This window comes from Apus apus, chromosome W, assembly GCF_020740795.1.
Source record: "Apus apus isolate bApuApu2 chromosome W, bApuApu2.pri.cur, whole genome shotgun sequence".
Classification (NCBI taxonomy): domain Eukaryota; kingdom Metazoa; phylum Chordata; class Aves; order Apodiformes; family Apodidae; genus Apus; species Apus apus.
The window spans coordinates 4902609-4923521 of NC_067311.1; the positions used below are offsets into that span (position 1 = coordinate 4902609).

General features: G+C 44.3%; 1 protein-coding gene across 1 annotated transcript in view; it reads right to left on the minus strand.

Annotated features, from left to right (window-relative positions):
* LOC127395164 (zinc finger protein 366-like) overlaps positions 1-20110 on the minus strand; it is a 42882-nt gene extending 22772 nt beyond the window's left edge. Inside the window, 3 exon segments of the mRNA XM_051641664.1 lie at positions 10264-10410; positions 10918-11027; positions 19989-20110. Of these exon segments, the coding sequence (XP_051497624.1) occupies positions 10264-10371 (108 nt within the window). The 5' untranslated portion in view covers positions 10372-10410; positions 10918-11027; positions 19989-20110.
* Positions 20111-20913: the final 803 nt, after the last annotated feature.

Consider the following 20913-nt stretch of genomic DNA (forward strand, 5'->3'; position numbering starts at 1 on the left):
CCAGGATTAAGCCAATTTTCCTTTTGCTGATTTTTTTTTTTCCTTCAGTAAGCTTTCTTTTAACTAGTCACAGTGTGTTCTAACTAAGGCTGATAAGACAGTGGAATGTTTTTCTAACTGCTGGGTCTTCAAGGTCACATCTTTACTCTGTTGGCTCAGACACTACAGGGAGATCTATGACCCCCTGTAGGAGGCTGAGTTAGACAGCAAAATTAGCCAGAGATATTCCATTCCATATATCTACGTAAGCTCAGAGGAAGGTCAGAGATCATGGAAGACAACTTCCTTCTTTCTTCTTCCCTTCTCTTCTGTCCATGGCTGGCGTCTGGAGAGGACTCCGTCCATCCATCACCGTCGACCCTTAGGCTCGAGCTCTCCTGACCCTCATCACTCTCTGCTTTCTCCAGCAGCAGCTCCGGAATTCCTCGGGACTGTTCACAACTAAGGAGAGTGCTGTGGGAGTTGCTGGGGGTGGGGGGAGGCGAGAAGCTTTTGCACATACCTGAACATATTTGTATATAATTGTATATATTTTCTTTTATCATTAGTGTTTAATTAAAGCTGTGTAGTTTAGTTTTCAATCCAGCCAAGTCTCTCTCTTTTTCTCTCTCTCCTTCCCTACCTGGGTGGGAGGGGGAGGGGATCAAGAGCATTGTTTTTGAACCTGAGTCAACATTTTAATCACTCTCCCTGGAAGGGCCAGGTCTGAGACAAAGGTTGGATCCAGCCACACCTGGGCTCCTCTCTGACAAGGAGTTTAGAAAGCAAGGGGGGCTGATCTGAATCTCTTTGGGTTGCTCTACTCAGGTCACGACACTCTGAAACTAATCCTTCACAAATTTCAGGGAATCATAGGATCATTAAGGTTGGAAAAGACCTTCAAGATCATTGTGTCCAACTGTCTGCCCTACAACCCCTAACCACTAAACCATCTCCTGAAACACCACCTCTACCTGTTCTGTGAACACCTCCAGGAATGGTGCCTCCACCCTGGGCAGCTTGTTCCAATGCTTCACCACTCTTTCTGTGAAGAAATGTTTCCTGATATCCAATCTGAACCTCCCCTGGCGTAACTTGACCCCATTTCCTCTTGTCCTATCACTAGTCACTAGGGAGAAGAAGCCAACATCCACCTCACTACAACCTCCTTTCAGGTAGTTGTAGAGAGCAATGAGGTCTCCCCTCAGCCTCCTCTTCTCCAGGCTGAACAGCCCCAGCTCCCTCAGCCTCTCCTCATAAGGCCGGTTCTCCAGACCCCTAATCAGCCTAGTTGCCCTTCTCTGCACCCTCTCCAGCACCTCAATGTCCTTCTTATACTGTGGCACCCAAAACTGCACACAGTACTCGAGGTGTGGCCTCACCAAGGCTGAGTGGAGGGGCAGGATCACCTCCCTGGTCCTGCTAGTCATGCTGTTCCTGATGCAGGTCAGGATGCTGTAGGCCTTCTTGGCCACCTGGGCACACTCCTGGCTCATGTTCAGCCAGCTGTCAATCAACACTCCCAGGTCCCTCTCTGCTGGGCAGCTCTCCAGCCCCTCCACCCCAAGCTTGTAGTGCTGCTGAGGGTTGTTGTGGTCCTTGTGATTAAGAGATCTGTTGTCCAATGAGATATGATCCCATCTACGCCATGACCAAAATGTGATAATTCTGACCAAGGTGTTATATAAATATGGAAGAAAATATCTTATATCCTGAGACAATATGATAACAGATGGTAACTTTTGTACACAAACTTGCTGGAAATCATACAATTGTACACCTAAGAAGCTTAATTGATTAAAAAATCTGAAATGTTTAAACAGCTTAATATGACACGGTAGACATGCAACAAACAACTTTTGAAGATATCTCATTTATTAATAATCCTTTTTTTCCCCCCTTGTTTCATGTTTGAGGTTTGATTATTTTATATATTCCATCTGTTTTAAGAGTTTCCTGTGCAGTGTAGCTGCATTAATATTGTATAGGATATTATACCAATATGAAGAAATGGGTCTTGTCTCAAAAAACTGTGCAAGAGAAATATCTTCCCTGCATTGTCTTTGTTATCCCCAAGTATTAACATTTGAACTTACATAATTTTTGTTTTCTTTTAGCTGGGAAATACAGATGTTTAGGAAACATGCCCACTTGCCTGCAGTGCTTATAGAGTGGCTTTTGGAATTGTCTTGGAAAGATGTTAACTTCTTTTTCTACTCTATTTACAGGGAGAAAGATGCTATAAGCACTTTTACAGGAGTATAGTTAGTTTGGTATTTCTTGTAACAGACAAAATGCTTAAAAAATATCAAAATTAATGCACATTCACTTTTCTGTAACTTACAAATAATTTTTGTCTTGATAGTTATTGAAAATGTTAAAGTAGATTCTCAGTTTTCCTTTGCTGAAAATCTGGAGCAGTCTAACCACCTACGCTGCCAAAACTGAGGCACCGTTGGTGCTTATAGAATGGGTTATGGCATAATTTGCTTTTCATTAGTGGCATTTATTAGATTTATTTTTTTTTTTAATATCTGGTGCTGTAGTGACGTAGCTGTAAATATTTTTCTTCTCTCCAGTGTGAATGCTCTTTTCTCAGTTTAGCATAATGGTTTGCTATCCCTCATTGCTTTCATATGTGCTTTGTTCTTAAGTTTAGCAAAACTTTTCTATCATTCTCATTAGCTTTTTTTTTTACTGAAAAGACAGTTGAGTGTTTCTTCTTTCAGTACCCTGAAAACCATGTGTATTGCAAGTAATTTCATTTATGCCCCACTTTCCATCACCACTGCCTGAACAGCTGATGCCATCCTGCTTCAATTTCTCCCAGCTTTTGGAACTGATCTTTTGCCACTGCAAAGCTGGATCATGTTTTCTGATGTCCCTTGAACTGCATAGTCTTAATTGGTTAATTTTTTTTTTAATGTACAAGCAAGCTAACCAGTGTGTGGCACTCAGCTAGTGTTCATGTCAAGAAGAAATTGTCTTAGGTACCCCAGACTAGTTTCATCTGTTTTGAAAAGAAAACAAAAAAGCAAGGCTAAGTGCCAAGAGCTTTTGTCCAGGAAGTGAGTATAGGTCTGAGTTTAGGCTGAGGATGTTCCAAGCCTAGAAAAGTACCTTAACAAATTGCACTCACCCATACTGGACCCAGAGTCCCTTCTTCTGGAGCTTTGGCACTGCAGAGAAAGGGTTACTAGAAAGAATGAACCAAAAGGAGCCTGACTTCGTATCCAAGCTGTAAGTGCAATCACACAGGAGGGTAAAGTATCTTTAACTTATGGCAGTTCAATAAACCTGCAGAAGTGTCACCTGGAGGGAGTCCCGGACCTATCTCAGGAAAGGATGGACTGCAGTCCCTAACTACCCCATCTGACTTCTCTCTGCTCCCTGCCCCTTGGCACTTGCATTTTTGGCTGCATAATAGCCCAGCTCCAGTCAAAGGAGAGCAGGGTTACTCTCACAGAACAGGTCTCTAGTAAGGGCACTACCTTAAGAGGCTAGAGATGAGGGTCCAAATCCCTCAGGAGAGAGGAGGAAAATTAATTAGTCTCCCACTTTGTGGCTGATATATTTTACACTGAATTTGATGCCATTAGTATATATTCCATTTCATATAAATATACTTACAGGACTGGATCCCCATTTAGGCATAGGTATACTGAATTTCCAGACCCTGCCCAGATGTCAGCACTGACAAGACCAGATTGGCCAGGATAATGACATCAGGAGAACATACAGTAGCAGAACTTCAAATTTGCAAAGCTTAACTGCTACCAGCAGACTGGATGGAAATGCAATTTAATCCTGCCCTCACCACTTATTAGAATCAACGAGTTGGTAAGCTCAGTGAATTACTCAATTAAACAGTGTCAGTAATTGATCCTAAGTAACTGTTCTAATTCATAGAAACAGAATCATAGAATAGTTTGGGTTGGAAGGGACCTTTAAAGGACATCTAGTCCAAACCCCCTGCAATGAGCAGGGACCTCTTCAACTGGATCAGGTTGCTCAGAGCCCTGGCCAACCTGACCTTGAATATTTAAAGGGATGGGGTATCTACCACTGCGCTGGTTTGGTGCAGTTTTTGTTAGTGGGGGAGGGGGCCCAGGGTTGGCTCCTGTGAGAAGCTGCTGAAAAGCTCCCCTGCTCCAAAAAATGTGGCCACACCTCTGGCTGGGGCTGAGCCCATCAGAGACAATGGATGTACCTCTACAATTACAGAATCACCAAGGCTGGAAAAGACCTTTAAGATCATCAAGTCCAGCCTATGACCAACAGCACCACATCGGCTAGACCATGGCACTAAGTGCCACATCCAGCCTTTCCTTGAACACATCCAGGGACGGTGTCTCCACCACTTCCCTGGGAAGTCCATTCCAATGTCTAATCACACTCTCCGTGAGGAAGTGCTTCTTAATCATAGAATCATAGAACCATTCAGGTTGGAAAAGACCCTTGGGATCACTGAGTTCAACCATCATCCCTACTCTACAAAGTTCTCCCTTAAACCATATCCACCAACATCACATCCAAATGACCCTTAAACACATCCAGGGACGGTGACTCAACCACCTCCCTGGGCAGCCTATTCCAGAGTCTGACCACTCTTTCTGTGAAAAAAATTTTCCTAATGTCCAGTCTAAACCTACCCTGTTGCAGCTTGAAGCCATTCCCTCTTGTTCTATTGCTAATTACCTGTGAAAAGAGACCAACACCAACCTCTCTACCATGTCCTTTCAGGTAGTTGAAGAGACTGATGAGGTCTCCTCTCAGCCTCCTCTTCCCCAAACTAAACATTCCCATCTCTTTCAAGCATTCTTCATAAGATTTTTTTCTCTAGGCCCTTCACTAGCTTCATTGCCCTCCTCAGTACTTGCTCCAGCACCTCAATATCTCTCTTGAATTGAGGTGCCCAAAACTGGGCACAACACTCCAGGTGTGGCCTCACCAGTGCTGAATACAGGGGGACAATCACCTCTCTACTTCTGCTGGTCACACTATTTCTAATACAAGCCAGGATGCCACTGGCTTTCTTGGCCACCTGAGCACACTGCTGGCTCATATTCAGCTGCTTGTCAATTAGAACCCCCAGGTCCTTTTCTGCAAGACAGCTTTCCAGCCACACTTCCCCAAGCCTGTAGCATTGCATGGGGTTGTGGCTCAAGTGCAGGACCCGGCACTTGGCCTTGTTGAAGCCCATACCATTGACATTAGCCCAACAATCCAAGTCTCTCTGTAGAGCCTCCCTATCCTCATGCAGATCAACACTCCCGCCTAGCTTGGTGTCATCTACAAACTTACTGATAATACACTCTATGTCCTTATCAAGATCGTCAATAAAGATGTTTAAACAGAAACGGTCCCAACACTGAGCCCTGAGGAACACCACTTGTGACCGGCCGCCAGCTGGATTTGACTCCATTGACCACCACTCTTTGGGCCTGACCATCCAAGCCGTGTCAAATGCTTTTTGGAGGTCCAGATAGACAATATCCACAGCCTTTCCCTCATCCAATAGTCAGGTCATCAGGTCATAGAAGGAGAGGAGGTTTGTCAGGGAGGACCTGCCTTTCGTAAACCAATGCTGACTGGGCCTGATCCCCTGGTTGTCCTCTATATGGCTTCTGATGACACTCAAATTGATCTGCTCCATGACCTTCCCTGGTACTGAGGTCAGACTGACAGGTCTATAGTTTCCCGGATCCTCCTTTCTGCCTTTCTTATAGATGGGTGTTACATTTCCTACCCTCCAGTCCATTGGGACCTCCCCAGTTAGCCAGGACTTCAGGTAAATAATGGAAAGTGGCTTGGCGATCATGTCTGCCAACTCTTTCAGCACCCTAGGATGTAACCCATCCGGTCCCATAGACTTGTGTGCGTCTAAGTGGTGTAGTAGGTCTCTGACTACTTCCTTTAATTGTGATGACCCCATTCTGCACCCCCTCTCTGTCTCCTAGCTCATGTGGTTGAGTATCCATGGAACAGCTAGTTCCACTGCTAAAGACTGAGGCAAAGTAGGTGTTGAGCACCTCAGCCTTTTCCTCATCCTTTGTTACTAAGATTTCCTTTGCATCCAGTAAAGGAGGGAGATTTTTCCCTAATCCTCCTTTTGCTGTTAATGAACTTATAGAAATATTTTTTATTATCCCTAACAGCTGTAGCTAGTTTGTGCTCTAGCTGTGCTTTGGCTCTCCTAATTTTCACCCTGCATAGGTTCACTTCATCTTTATAGACTTCATGAGTGACCTGTCCCCTCTTCCAAAGGTCATAAACTCTCTTTTTGTTCTTAAGGTCCAGCTAAAGGTCCCTGTTTAGCCAGGCTGGTCTCCTACCCTGCTGTGGGGAATGGTCCATCTTCTCTCCCCCCACATAAGACTAAACAAAATGCCTTTCAAGCCAGCAAAACAAGAATGGCGTCTTTTTACTGATTTAGCCAAGGACAGACTGGAACAGGCCCCTTGCTCTACCAGATAAGTCCACAGCAAGAAAACAGCATAAGGGTTACGATAACTGGCAGAAAAATGGACAATAGGTTAAAGACTGCCTCTAACAGAGCACGTACCTGGCCAGTGCTAATTGGCTAATTTGAACAGTGGTACTTTTTCGAACAGTGATTTCTAATCTGTAAAAAGAGGGCAAGATCTGCAGGCCGCAGCTCTCTGCCTAACCAGCCGACCCTGTTGCAGCACAGGAAGCTGCGTGAAACGCCATCACCGCTGCCCAGAGAAGCCGAGAGGGAAGGGGGGGCTGCCCCGTGACCGCTGCCCGAAGAAGCAGAAAGGGCAGGGCCGCCTGTGCCTGCTCCCCGGGGACCCTGCCTGCCCAGCCTAAACCAAACCGGACCAAAGTAGGAGCTTGCCCAGCCTGCGTTTGCCACCTGCTTCGGGACTAGAGCCGTGCTTGCCGCAGCTGCTGCTGCTGGGAGGGGTCGCCCCGGTTACCGGGAAGCCGGCCCCCCCACGGATCTCCAGCCGAGCCTACCAGCCGCATCCCGGGAACCACCCGCTACGGAAGGAGGGTAAACGCACACACACTCTATCTTTCTTACCGGGCTCAACTCCTACCTTTTCACTCCATTGGTTCTACACCTCTCCCTTGGAGTGTGCCTTTAATAAGACCATGGCACCTTTGAATCCCTTTTCCAATATACACCTAGACAACCTCTCCTGAACCTTGATCCCTTAATTTGTGTTGACACTTAATAAACCGATTCATTCGTAAACTAAACATTGGTCTCAGTAGCAATTTGTGAGCGTGGTGGGAGGGTATTCTAATCTACCCTCTAAGATATGGTCCCGCAGTGGCCGTTCCTCTGTGAGAGGCAAACGCCACGTGTGACCCTTGGTCTCATTCACAAACCTCTCCACATTGGGGGGGGGAAGTTGTGAAAACATCCTGACAGCCGGTAGCCCCCGATACCGGCCCGCGACACCTGCTTACTGTTTTTTCAGCACACGAGGACAGCCTGCTCCTGTGCCTTCAAGACTTCTTTCCTGAAATATGTCCAGCCTTCCTGGACTCCTATATCCTTCAAGGCAGCCTCCCAAGGGACTTTGTCAATCAGTCTTCTGAACAGGTCAAAGTTTGCCCTCTGGAAGTCTAAGGTGGCAGTTTTAATAACCCCTCTCCTTGTTTCTCCAGGGATCAAAAACTCAGTTATCTCATGATCACTGTGCCCTAAACAGCCTCCAACCTTTACTTCCCCCACAAGATCTTCCTGTTCACAAGAAGCAGGTCCAGGAGGGCACCTTCCCTGGTCAGCTCACTTATCAGTTGTGTGAGGAAGTTATCCTCCACACATTCCAGGAACCTCTTGGAATGTTCCCTCTCTGCTGTGTTGTATTCCCAGCAGATGTCTGGGAGGTTAAAGTCCCCCACAAGAACAATGGCAAGTGACTGGGAGATTCCTCCCAACTGCTTATAGAAAGCTTCATCCACCTCACTGCTTTGGTTGGGAGGTCTATAGAAGACTCCCACAGCCATATCAGCTTTATTGGCCCTTAACCTAATCCAAACACTCTCAACCTCATCATGACTATACTTGATTTCCAAGCTCTCATAGCATTCTCTAACATACAGGGCCACTCCACCCCTTCTCCTTCCCTTTCTATCCCTCCTGAAGAGCTTGTAGCCATCAATTGTGTCACTACAGTTGTGCGATGCATCCCACCACGTTTCTGTGATAGCCACTATGTCATAGTTTTCCTGGTGTATCATGGCTTCAAGCTCCCCCTGTTTGTTGCTCATACTGTGTGCATTGGTATAGATGCACTTCAGATGAGCTAATGATCCCAACACCTTTTTTTGACTGTGGGCCCCATTTCCTACCAGATTCTTCTCAGGTGCTTCCATGATTTCTAAACATCTATCCTTTCTCTCAAATGAAATGACAGAGTAAGAATCCTCCCTAGTCCACCATCCTTAAAGCCCTAGCATGCTTCTCTTGGGCTTGTTCCTAACAGGAACCTAAACCTTCCCTGGAGCAGCTTGAGGCCATGCCCTCGTCTTGTTGCTAGTTGCCTGGAAAAAGAGCCCAGCCCCCACCTGACTACAACCTCCCTTCAGGTAGTTGGAGTGATAAGGTCCCCCATGAGTGTCCTCTTCTCCAGGCTAAACAACCCCAGCTCCCTCAGCCTATCCCTATAAGACTTTCCCTCTAGTCTTTTCACCAGCCTCGTTGCTCTCCACTGGACCTGCTCTAGCACCTCAATATCCGTCTTGAAGTGAGGGGCCCAGAACTGTACACAGTACTTGAGGCGAGGCCTCACCAGTGCTGTGTAGAGGGGGAGAATGACATCCCTATTCCTGCTGGCCACACTATTCCTGATACAAGCCAGGATGCCATTGTCCTTCCAGGCCACCTGGGCACACTGCTGGCTCATGTTCAACTGGTTATCAACCAGAACTCCCAGGTCCCTCTCTGCCAGGCTGCTCTCCAGCCACTCCTCCCCCAGTCTGTAGCATTAGGGTTATTGTGGCCAAAGTGCAGGACCCTGCATTTGGTCTTGTTGAATTTCATGCCATTGGCCTCAGCCCATTGACCCAGCCTGTCTAGGTCCTCCTTGCAGCTTCTTCCTACCCTCTTGACAGATCGACACTCCCCCCCAACTTTGTGTCATCTGTGAACTTATTGAGGGTCGACTCAATCCAGGTCATCAATAAAGATGTTGAATAGGACTGGGCCCAGTACTGATCCCTGGGGGACACCACTGGTCGCCAACTGGATGCAGCTCCATTCACCATCACTCTCTGGGCCTAGTCATCCAACCAGTTTTTAAGCCAGCAAAGGGTGCACCTGTCCAAGCCATGGATTGCTAGCTTCTCCAGGAGGATGCTGTGGAAGACTGTGTCAAAGGCCTTGCTGAGGTCGAGGTAGACCACATCCACAGCCTTCCCCTCATCCACTAGGCGGGTCACCCAGTCACAGAAGGAGATGAGATTGGTCAGGCAGGACCTTTCTTTCCTAACCCCATGTTGGCTGGACCTGATCCCCTGGTTGTCTTCTACATGCCGCTTGATGGCACTCAGGATGATCTGTTCCTTAATCTTGCCAGGCACCAAGGTCAGGCTGACAGGCCTATAGTTCCCCAGATCCTCCTTCCAGCCCTTCTTGTGGATGGGCATCACATTGGCCAACCTCAACACCAAGGTGTTAAGTACCTCAGCCTTTTCCTTGTCCTCCGTTACTAAGTTCCCTCCCTCATCCAATAAGGAATGAAGATTTTCCCTGACCCTCCTTTTGTTATTAATGTATTTATAAAAGCATTTTTTATTATCCTTTACAGAGATGGCTAGATTAAGTTCTAGCTGAGCTTTTGCATCTCTTAATTCTATTTCTACGTGCCCTTACAATATCCTGATTCACCTGCCCCTTTTTCCAAAGTTGATACACTCTTTTTTTTATTTATGAGTTCTCGTAATAGTTCCCCGCTCAACCAGGCTGGTCTTCTTCCCTGCTGGCTCCTTTTTTGGCACATAGGGACAGCCTGCCCCTGTGCCTTCATAATTTCATTCTTAGAGTAAGCCCAGCCTTCCTGGGCTCCTTTGGGCTCCCAAAGGACTCTCCGAACCAGCGTCCTGAAGAGACCAATGTCAGCCCTCTGGAAGTCCAAGGTAGAGGTTTTGCTGACAACCCTCCTAACTTCTCCACATATTGAAAATTCTATCATATCATGGTCGCTGTGCCCAAGACAGCCTCCAACCACTACATCTTCCATCAGCCCTTCCCTGTTTGTAAACAGTAGGTCCAGCATGGCACTACCCCCTGGTGGGTTCACTTACCAGCTGTAGCAGGAAGTTATCTTCCATACATTCCAGAAACCTCCTGGATTGGCCCCTTTCTGCTGTGTTGTACTTCCAGCAGACATCTGGTAAGTTGAAGTCCCCCATGAGAACAAGGGCTAGTGAACACAAGACATCTCCGAGTTGCTGAAAGAATGTCTCGTCAGTGTCTTTATCCTGGTCGAGTGGCATGTAGCAGAATGTAGGATATCAGGACTGTAGCAGGTCTGTAGGATACCAGCCTTCCCCTTTATCCTTACCCATATACATTCTGCCTTGGTGTATCTAGCATTGAATTCTAGGCAGTCAAAGCACTCCTTAACATATAATGCCACCCCGCCATTAACATATCAAAGAAGGGGAATGAACTGATTTAAGACAGGAAGGCAGAGGTGAGAGCAATGTTGGAGCAGAGATACCAAGGTCGGTGAGGAAGGAGGGGGAGGAGGTGCCCAAGCAGAGATTCTCCCCACAGCCCGAGGAGAAATGACAGGTTGTCCCCCTGCAACCCATAGAGGAGCACGGTGGAGCAGCCCCTGGACCACGATGGAGCATGTGTGGACCTGCAGCTGTGGAGGACCTCACGCCGCAGTGGGGACTGTTCCCAAAGCAGGTCATGACTCTGTAGGAAGCCTGCACTGGAGCAGTCTGTACCTGAGGGACTGCACCTCATTGGAGGAACTCAAGTTGGAGAGGTTCGTGAAGGACTCTCCTGCTGGATGGACCCCGTCGTGAAGCAGAGGAAGACTGAGGAATCCTTCTCCCTGAGGAGTGGCAGAAAACAACATGTGATGAACTGACTCTAAAACCCTGTCCCCCTGTGCTGCTGGGGGGACGGAGGTAATCAGGAATAAAGTAATTTGGGCCTGGGAAGAAGGGAGGGGTGGGGTAAGGTATCCCTCTATTACTCAATTGTGATTAAGCTGTCTCAGTAGTGACTTAGTCATTTCCCTCTGAACAGAAGTTCAACAGGAAATACGGCAAAAGAATTAGAGATGTTAGTGCTATTCCTAGGGCACAACTGAGTTTATCCTGTTGATACCCAAATGAGTAGAAAAAATAAGAAGCATGGGAAATAAGACAGAGTTAAAAATGGTTCTTAAGGCAAATTACTGGGGCATTTGGAGGGAACGGCTGCACTGTGATTGGGGAGTTCTGCTTTCCAGACTGACACAGCATAAAATGTCTTGAAACTTTCCAATCATGCTGAACTAAAATGTGTTTATTGTTCAGAAAAAAGATCACCTTCACATACATTTCACAGCTGCATTCAAATAAGGGTTCATTTTAAAAAATAGATTTTGTTTAAAGAGCAATGTGCTTAGTTCTTCAGTTTGAGCAGAAAATGGTATTTTTTGACTGATCATATGAAATGCCTGCAAGGATGTAATTTAATTTCCTCTCTAGCTTTGTCCTTCACCTGTCATGTCAAACTTGAATCTTATTGACTGGACAGCAAGAAACAAATGTTTTCTGTTGCTGATCCCAAAAATGCATCATGTATATAGCATTTAATTATTCTGTTAACTTTCAAAAAATTTTTAAAATAAGCATCAGCTTGTTGCAACAGCTAAAGGAAATAACAGAAATTTGAAATTTAAAACAGTTTTGATATTGCTTCTGTCACTTTGATAATTTGGAAAACAAAGCTCCATGGAAATCAACAGGGAGAAATTCCTGGAATTACTTTAAACTGAAACATTAAAAAATGCCAGTGTCACAGTTTGATTCAGGATCAGAAATTAAACCAGCAACAACAATGCTCTTGATCCCCTTCCCCCTCCCACCCAGGTAGGGAAGGAGAGAGAGAATGAAGGAGAGAGACTCTCTAGATTGAAAACTAAGCTAGACAGCTTTAATTAAACACTAATGATAAAAGAAAATATGTACAATTATATACAAATGTGTTCAAGAATGTGCAAAAGCCTCTTGCTTCCCCCCACCCCCAGCAACTCCCACAGCACTCTCCTTAGCTGTGAACAGTCCTGAAAACTCCTCGACTGCTGCTGCTGGAGAGAGAGCATAGAGTTATGAGGGTTGAAGGATGCACAGCCTAGAGGTCGACAGTGATGGATAGCTGGAGTCCTCCTCCCTGGACACCGGCCATGGACGGAAGAGAAGGGAAGAAGAAGCAGGAAGGAAGTCGTCTTCTGTGATCTCTGACCTTCCTCTGAGCTTACGCAGATATATGGAATGGAATATCTCTGGCCAATTTTGCTGTCTGTCTAATTTTATGGAATTCAATAAACTAGCATATAGAGGGGGAACGGCAGATCAGACTTAGCCAAATGTCATCAGCAGATACTGGAATAGAGACTAGAGCTACAAACAAATAAGAGATTGCTTTTTGCCCCCCTTCCCCAAAAAGAAAGAAGAAACTGAGCATAGTTTGAAATCTGAAATTCTGAATGTTTCCCAAACCAGTCTAGTACTACTGCTTCACTGTTAGTGATGTCAAAGACTTGTTCTGGATGCCAACTCAATTCAGATTTTCATTGCAAGAATAAGGAAAGTAAAAAGAAAAAATAATAAAAAAAATAAATCAAAGTGCTGTGAGTCTACCCCATGTAAAAGAATAGCCAACCAGCAATCTAAACTGAAGTTTTGTAAAAAACACCCTATATATTAATAAACTTTCTCTGAATCCCCCCCAAATGAATAACTAACTAAATAAATCATTCTACTCACAGCTTTTTCCCCATAAAAATGTCAAGTATGTACAAAAACCTAGAAGACTTGATAGACATTATTGCTGTGTTTTGGAAAGAATGGCAGGTGAGCTGTGCTATGTGCAGGGGGACAATGCCCAAGGATAAACTGTTGTGTTAATTCTGTTCTGGCTTACTGTCCTGACCATGTTCAGTGCCTTCTACTGGGTGCTTGTTAATGAATTTTTTTTCTGTGTCTAGTAGTGAACAAATTAGTGAAAATCCAGAGTCCTGACCATTTGCCTATGGAATCCAGTGACATCTGTTCAATCACATTTCTTTACCTGTGGCTAAAGCTTGGGGGGGAATCCCTTTTTGTGGGATAGGAAAAAAGAAATGAATTTATTTGGGGTTAAGAGACTTTAATTAGTATTTTGATTTCTCTGGCAGAGAGGAGAGATATGGAGGAGGAGTTGGTCTTGGTCAGCATCATTTCTCTGATGCATGTGACTACTTCCATAGCAGCTTGACAAAATGCTACAGACTTTAAAAATGGTTCTGGAAACCTTGGTGACTTCATATTGTGAGTGGAGTATTACGCAGAAAAAATGTTTGATATAACATTCATGCCGGTGTGATTCCTTGCTGTGGTGCTGCAAAAAAAAAAAATATAAAAAATTTCCTGCACCTTTGTAAAAGAGGGGGTTGAGTTTCTGGTAAACTTACAAGTACCCTGTTGTCAACTTGCTCTTCCAGGAGATTCTCTACAGTTTTCTGTCATTCCTATCACAGGACAATAGTTTTGGACTAATACAGGATGCTCTTCTTCATGACTTCGGAAACCTGCACTAAAGAACCAACCCAGTGTGGGCTAATGCTTACCAGATGGTTCAAACAAGTTCTGCTGTTCCTTAGAAGCTGGCTAATGCTCTGAAAACAGGTCATACCTTTGCTTTTCACCTCCTGATATTGTTTTCATTACATGTATATTCTAAATACTTTTAAGAAAAATTAGATACAAAAATATCCCGCTACTTGGAAGTACTATATGAACGACACTCCCTTTTCAAATAATGCTTTCAAATAATTTAATCTGGAGTTGAAATACCAAGGAGTTATTTGCTTTAGAAAGCACCTCAGAGAGTGGACTAAACTTGAAATAGTGACTATATTGTATACAATGTGTTCTTCCCTGATATCTTTAGAATGGGTATATTGAAATTTGGTTTAAATCTAATGTATTGGATGTTAGAAAGAGACAGACTTGTTCCTATTTACAAAGACCTTAAGAAACCTTTGGATTTTAACTATTTCCAGAGGAGTAGTAGCAGATCCAGCATAGAGTCCTCCATAAAACAAAATGTCTTTCATTGCTGTAAAAAGAGTCTAACAGTTACACTGCAACTCTGATCAGAGAAGGCTAAAGCATAAGTGGATTTTGTACAGCTGAGGAAAAGAAAGAGGAAGACTTGATGTCATCACTCCCAGTTGACATAGTTGTGGCTTTATCAGAGCACTTGGTATCAGAATAAACTGCTCCCTGACAAGGGGTAAAGCCATGTGCTCCTGTGGGAAACTGTTCTTTTCTTCCCCACATAAGTCTAAACAAAATGTCTTTTAAGCCAGCGGAGGCCTCTCCTGATTATCCCCAGCTAAGGGACTAAAACAGACTTGCTTCTCAAGGACAACTGAACCCAAAACAACAGATGTGGTCCGGGACAGAAAGGATGGGCGACAAGCCATCCTGTGCCCCTGGCAGTCACCGCCTTAAAGTGGGGCTCATGGACGCTCATTGGCTCTGGACAGTGACACTGACTGGACCGGTGGGTCAGGGGGTATAAAAGGTGGCGAGGGCAGCAGGTGGGCCCTTCCCTCCTCCCTGAGGCCCGTTCGGACGCTTTCTGCGTGGGACACCCCCCTGCGTGGGACACTGGTGCTGGGACCCTGCCTGCCTGCCCCGGGTCCAGCCCGAGCCTCAGCGCCGAGTGTGCCGGGGTCCCGAGCCCTGGGGTCGGGGCCGGAGCCCCCTCCCCGTGTTGCTGCCGCTGGAGAGGAAACCAACGGGCGCTGCACCCGCTGCCGAGAGGCTGCCCCTCCGACACCACGGACCTGCCGTCCTGCCCTCCGGCCACCGACCAACGCTGGACAAGTCGCCTATTAGTTTGTGGAGTAAATCTTGGCTTTAGAGGCAATTTCTGAGCGTGGGAGGGGGGGGGGGTGCTTTCTAGCTACCACCCTGAAATACGGTCCCGCGGTGGCCGTTCCTCCGTGAGAGGCAGCGCCGCGTGTGACCCTCGGGCTCATTCACAAACCCCTCCACATAGGGAGGGGGAGTCGCAAAGGTATCCTGACAGCCAGTAGCCCCCCGGTACCGGCTTGCGACAGCTCCTATCCCAGAGCTGTCACACCTGCTCCTCCACTCTGGGAACACCACCCTGTGAAATTCTTTGTATGCAAAGAAATTAGGTGGTTTCTATTCTTCATCAGGCCTCCAAACAGAGGACTGTCTGGTTAATGCCTGCTTGTCATGTCTGTGAAGAAAGGAGGATGGCTAATGTCTCCCCCATCTATAAGAAGGGTTCAAAGGAGGACCCGAGTAATTACAGACACATTAGCCTCACTTCAGTCCCTGGAAAGGTCATGGAGCAAATCCTCATGGGGACTGTCACAAGTCAATTGTAGCACGTGATTGAGAAAAGCCAACATGGATTTATCAGGGGCAAATCATGCTTGACAATCCTGATCGCCGCCTACGACAAAGTAACCTGCTCGGTTGATGCAGGGCGAGCAGTAGACATCATCTACCTGGATTTTTCCAAGGCTTTTGATACGGTCTCCCACCGCCTCCTCCTGGAGAAACTGACTCATTATGGCTTTGACAAGTAGTCTGTGCAGTGGGTGGGGAACTGGCTGATGGACTGTACCCAGAGGGTGATAGTAAATAGTTCCTCCTCAAACTGGCAACCGGTCACAAGTGGGGTCCCCCAGGGATCGATATTGGGCTCTATGCTGTTTAACATCTTCCCAAGTGACCTGGATGTTGGGATCAAGAGCACCCTGATGAAGTTTGCTGATGACACCAAGATGAGTGGAGAGCTTGACACTCCAGAATGAAGGGCCACCCTCCAGGATGACCTAGACAGGCTGGAGGAGTAGGCTAGCAAGTACCTTATGAAGTTCAATGGGGAGAAGTGTAAGGCCTTGCACCTGGGAACACATAACCCAGGAGCAAAGTTCAGACTGGAATCCACCTGGCCAGAGAACAGCCCTGTGGAAAGGGACCTGGGGGTCTTGGTGGACAACAGGCTCAACATGAGTGAACAGTGTGCTGCAGTGGCAAAGAAAGCCAACAGGATGCTGGGCTGCATCAACCAGGAGAGATAAAGTAATCATCTTGCTCTACTCAGTGCTTGTCAGACCACACCTGGAGTATTGTGTTCAGTTTTGGTCCCCACTCTACAAAAAGGATGCAGAGAGGCTGGAGAGAGTTCAGAGAAGGGCCACAAGGATGATCAGACTGGAGGACCTGCCATATGAGGAGAGGCTGAGATAACTGCGTTTGTTCAGCCTTGAGAAAAGAAGGCTCTGGGGAGACCTTATTACCATGTTCCAGTACTTAAAGGGTGGCTGCAAAGAAGATGGAGGCTCCCTATTTACAAGAAGTCACATGGAAAAGACAAGGGGTAATGGGCACAAGTTACTCCTGGGGAGATTCTGATTGGACACAAGAGGCATATTTTTTCACCATGAGGACAGTCAAACATTGGGATAGTGGTAGATTCCCCCACATTGGACAGTTTTAAGTCTCAGCTTGACAGGGTGCTGAGCCATCTCATTTAAACTATAGTATTACCTAAAAAGGTTGGACCAGATGATCCTTGAGGTCCCTTCCAACCTGGCATTCTATGATTCTATGATTAGTATTCCTTAGCATTGTCTGAGAATAATAACTAAAAATGTATAACCCTTCTCATAGCCTTGGTTTCAATTTCAACTCAGTTGCATATTATATTGGAGAAAAGTCATGTTATCAATTGTAGCAGGACGCTCCATCTCTCAATATGCCTGCCTCAGTTTCCCTCTATGATTCAACTGCTTTTGTGTCTCAGTTTTGCAGGCCCAGGCCTGGAGCGGAAAATTCCCATGAGAAAGGGAAAGGCCTAGCAAACTCTGAGCTGGTAACAACCTTGAAAGGTATAAACAGAGGCCAAGTTGATGTTCATAACACCAGCTGCTCTCTGGTGTTGAAGAACACGGAGCCCAGCCTAGCCACAACTAGGCCTGAAATGGAGATAAAGTAAGAACGGACAGATAAACAAAAAAGTTTGCTTGGTGTGAACAAGGCCTTTGTGGTTTTCTACTGCTTTCCTTTCATTCTCCAATGAGAGATTTTGGAGATACGGCTCAATGGTTAAATGACAGCAGTCAGTCAGTCCACTTTATTCTATAAAAGCCTGGTCCCATCTTTGATCGGGGGAACTTCCCATACACATTCCCAGGAGGTGTGCTGGACCTTCTCCTCTCCAGTGGGGACACCTGCTAGAGAGACTAATTCTCGAGAATTACGAACCACCCAGGGACACCCAACTGTGGCTGGGCAAGGGTGAGAGATATTAACTTTTTCGTTGGCTATATTAGCAAACTTAACATTAAGTAATTTTCTTAATTAAGTTTAAAGATTATAGAATCCTTTAAGACTGATAATTAATGTTCTAGGCCTAGTATAAAACTTGATAATAAGTAAGTTGCTAGCATTTACATGGTTAACCTTTATTGTTTGATCTAACTACAAGTAGTACATTTCACTGTTAAGATACCCTTTGCATTCAAACTTCAGCTTCTGTTCCTATCTCCTCATTTCCCTACAATTTGACTTTGCTTTTGCCTTCTGCTTTAAGGAGTTAAGACCCCAATGTTATATGCAATAAATCTTGATCTACGCATATACGTCTCGTCTGCCATCCCGTCCCATTTGCGACATCAGTGTATTAGACTCTGTTTACCTCTTAGCTTTTTGTAATTAAATGAACCTTCAGATTCAGTGACCATTTGTGTTTTTCAATATTCCCAGAATTTTGGTGTTTCTAATAAGTATAAGCAGCTGGAAAGTTGAATGTTTTCAGGTTTACTTTTTTCTGAATATTGGCAAGGGGAAAATAGGTTTTCATGAAACATACTTTAAATCATAATTCTTTTAAATAACACCCCTAAGTTTTTTCTTTTAAACCAAAATTCATACACATTAATTGATGCACATCCACAAAGTATAAGGAAAATGTGTCAGGTTTAGTTTTCACAGTAGAAGAGGGAGGGGAGAAAAAGTAAGAATAATAATTTTAGAATTCTTCATTCAAATAATAAATCCGTAATAAAATTAAATAATGCATTAATGTTTAGTATCTTCAAAAATAAAATTTGTCCCTAAATACTGCAACTGACTCTTACCTACATGGTAAATGGAACTTATGAACTAACCAGATCAAAACTTCCAAGTGACTGTAGTCCAGACTAACACACTGCAATTTGAGCAAAATACCACAACAAATACAGAGCTTAAATATTTTTGCATGTTTAGGAGACTCCACTTCTCACTTGAAGTAAAAAGTGGTTTTCCAGATGTTTGACATGCAACTATTGAAATAGCTGTCCAAATCATCTGCTTAATTGAATCTGTATTTAATAATGTAAAACATAAACCCAGGTATCCTGAGTGAAAGATGTGGCAGGTGGTTTTCATGGCAACATTTAGAATTTTCTTTATATTAGCAGAGAATTCTTTGTGGGTTAAGTATCACCAAGTGAATCTAATAATTGGCACCAAACTAAACCAAGCTGCAATATTAAGCTATGAAATTTGAAAAACAACTTATTTCCACCTCCTTTGGCAGAACCCCTGCGTTGCTCTTCAAGTGAGAGGAATTTACAACTTACCCAGAAATTGGACTGAATTTGGGGTAGATCACTCTTTCCTGTGAAAAAGCTTGCAGAAAGTCACCAAATAGAGGGGGAAGAAAATCTGTTCTACTAGTTGGTTCAGCAAGGAGTGGGAGCAGAGGGCTATCCCGGGGCAGAAGCACAGCCTTGGTGGGAGTGGGGCAGCTCAAGCTCGCCGCCAGATCTCTGCAATGCCTGTCTGCCATTTGGAGTGGCTTTGTCTGGGCTCCAGGCATCCTGTAGAGGACCTTGCACTTCAGAGAGCCATAGCTTGAAGAAATACTGGGTGAAAAGATGACCAAGCTCTCCTACAGAGAAATGGTCACCTGTCCTAATTCTTCCCCTCACCTCTACATTCTGCATTTATAAAAGCATAGGGGAGGGGGAATTTTCTCTTCCACTATTTGAAACATACTCTTACATTCAATCACTTCTGGTTATTCTGACAGATTTATGCCCAACATAAAAAAAATTATCTACAGCAATGTAAATGACAAATAGACAACATTTGAGTCCATCCTATTAGTGATGCTACATACTATGCAACATGAACTACCTTTTTCAAGTGAGAACCTGGAACTGTTTTAGCATGTCTCAAATGTCACTTTTCCTAGTCTAATTGCATATACGGATGAGTAGAGATAAACACAATAACATTTGAAGGAAAAAAACCCCAATAGTAATTTTTTCTCCCACTATAGCATGGGTTGGTGCAGACTTCAGTAGTGGCAGATGATATATGAAATATATCAATTTGCATATGACACAGCTTCTCTCTTTATTTGAGAAATAGCCCAGGGAAGCTTGCCGAAACATTCAGGATAAAGTTAGTGAAGCCTGTAACAAGATTCTGTTAGAATAAGTCCTATATGCAAAATTCACAGCAGATTATGTTATGAATATTATCAGCCATACTGGAAAACATATTTTTTTTCTGCATTGGTCACACCACATGCTATTAGCACCAGTATCTAAAAACTAGGCTATGGGTATATATAACAAAAATATAATGCTTTCAAATGCATATGTTTATTATATTTTTATCAGTTAAATATGCATCTGATAAATGCCTTTTCTTAATTAAAAAACATTTATATTGCACTTCTAAAGAGTTAATAATAAAATAATTTTTACTTAACTTACCAGTTATTGAAGCTGGAACAAACCTTGCCTTAAACTCTACCTACTCTCATGTTGATAATTGATCTCTCTCTCTTTCCTCCCCCCTGTGCAGAGATTGCAGTAAACTTATAAAACTAGCAGGGATGGTGTTTCAAATGACTTAAGAAAGAAAACAGGAACAATAATTTCATTCTCTTTTTTTCAGATAAGTACAGTACCTTCCGAAAGAAGGAAGGAAGGGAGGGGAGAGGAAGTCAACAACCCTTTGCTTTCCTGCAAAAAAATAAGGAAACAGCAGATAGCAATCTCATTTTCTCTCAAACAAAATGTTTGGAAAAATAAATATAACTAAACCAAAAGGGATTCCTTTAGTATTATATGTGCATTATTTGCTTCATAAAGCCTACTTTACAACTTGTTATGTGCAACTACATTAATGCAATTGAATTTCCCATGTAGAGACTAGCAATAAGACACCCAGATCTTATGCAGACCAGTTAGTCATAAGCTTGCTCAGATAATGCAGGCTTTTAATCCAGACAAGGAGTATGTATACATGTATACATGTATCTTGTTTCCACAGTGATATAGGTAAAAAAATTCCTAAAACTCCTCTTTACTGTGATCACAAGAAAACAGTAGATTGGATATTTACAGAATGCTATCAAATGAAAATGGGGATATAGGAGATCATAAATATAGTAAGGATTGTAGTTTGATATTGAAGTTGCAGTAAGAAATAATTTATCTTAAAGACTTGCAATAGAGAAGGCATCTTGATTTATCCAAACAAAAGCTATATGTGCTTTTTTTTTTGACAGATTGTATACTTTATTTTGTTTCATTCTTTCCCTGTTAAACATATGCAGATGAAATATTCTATAAGAAGCTGGGAGAAGTCTCAATATCACTAGCCCTTGTTCTCGTGGGGGACTTCAACTTACCA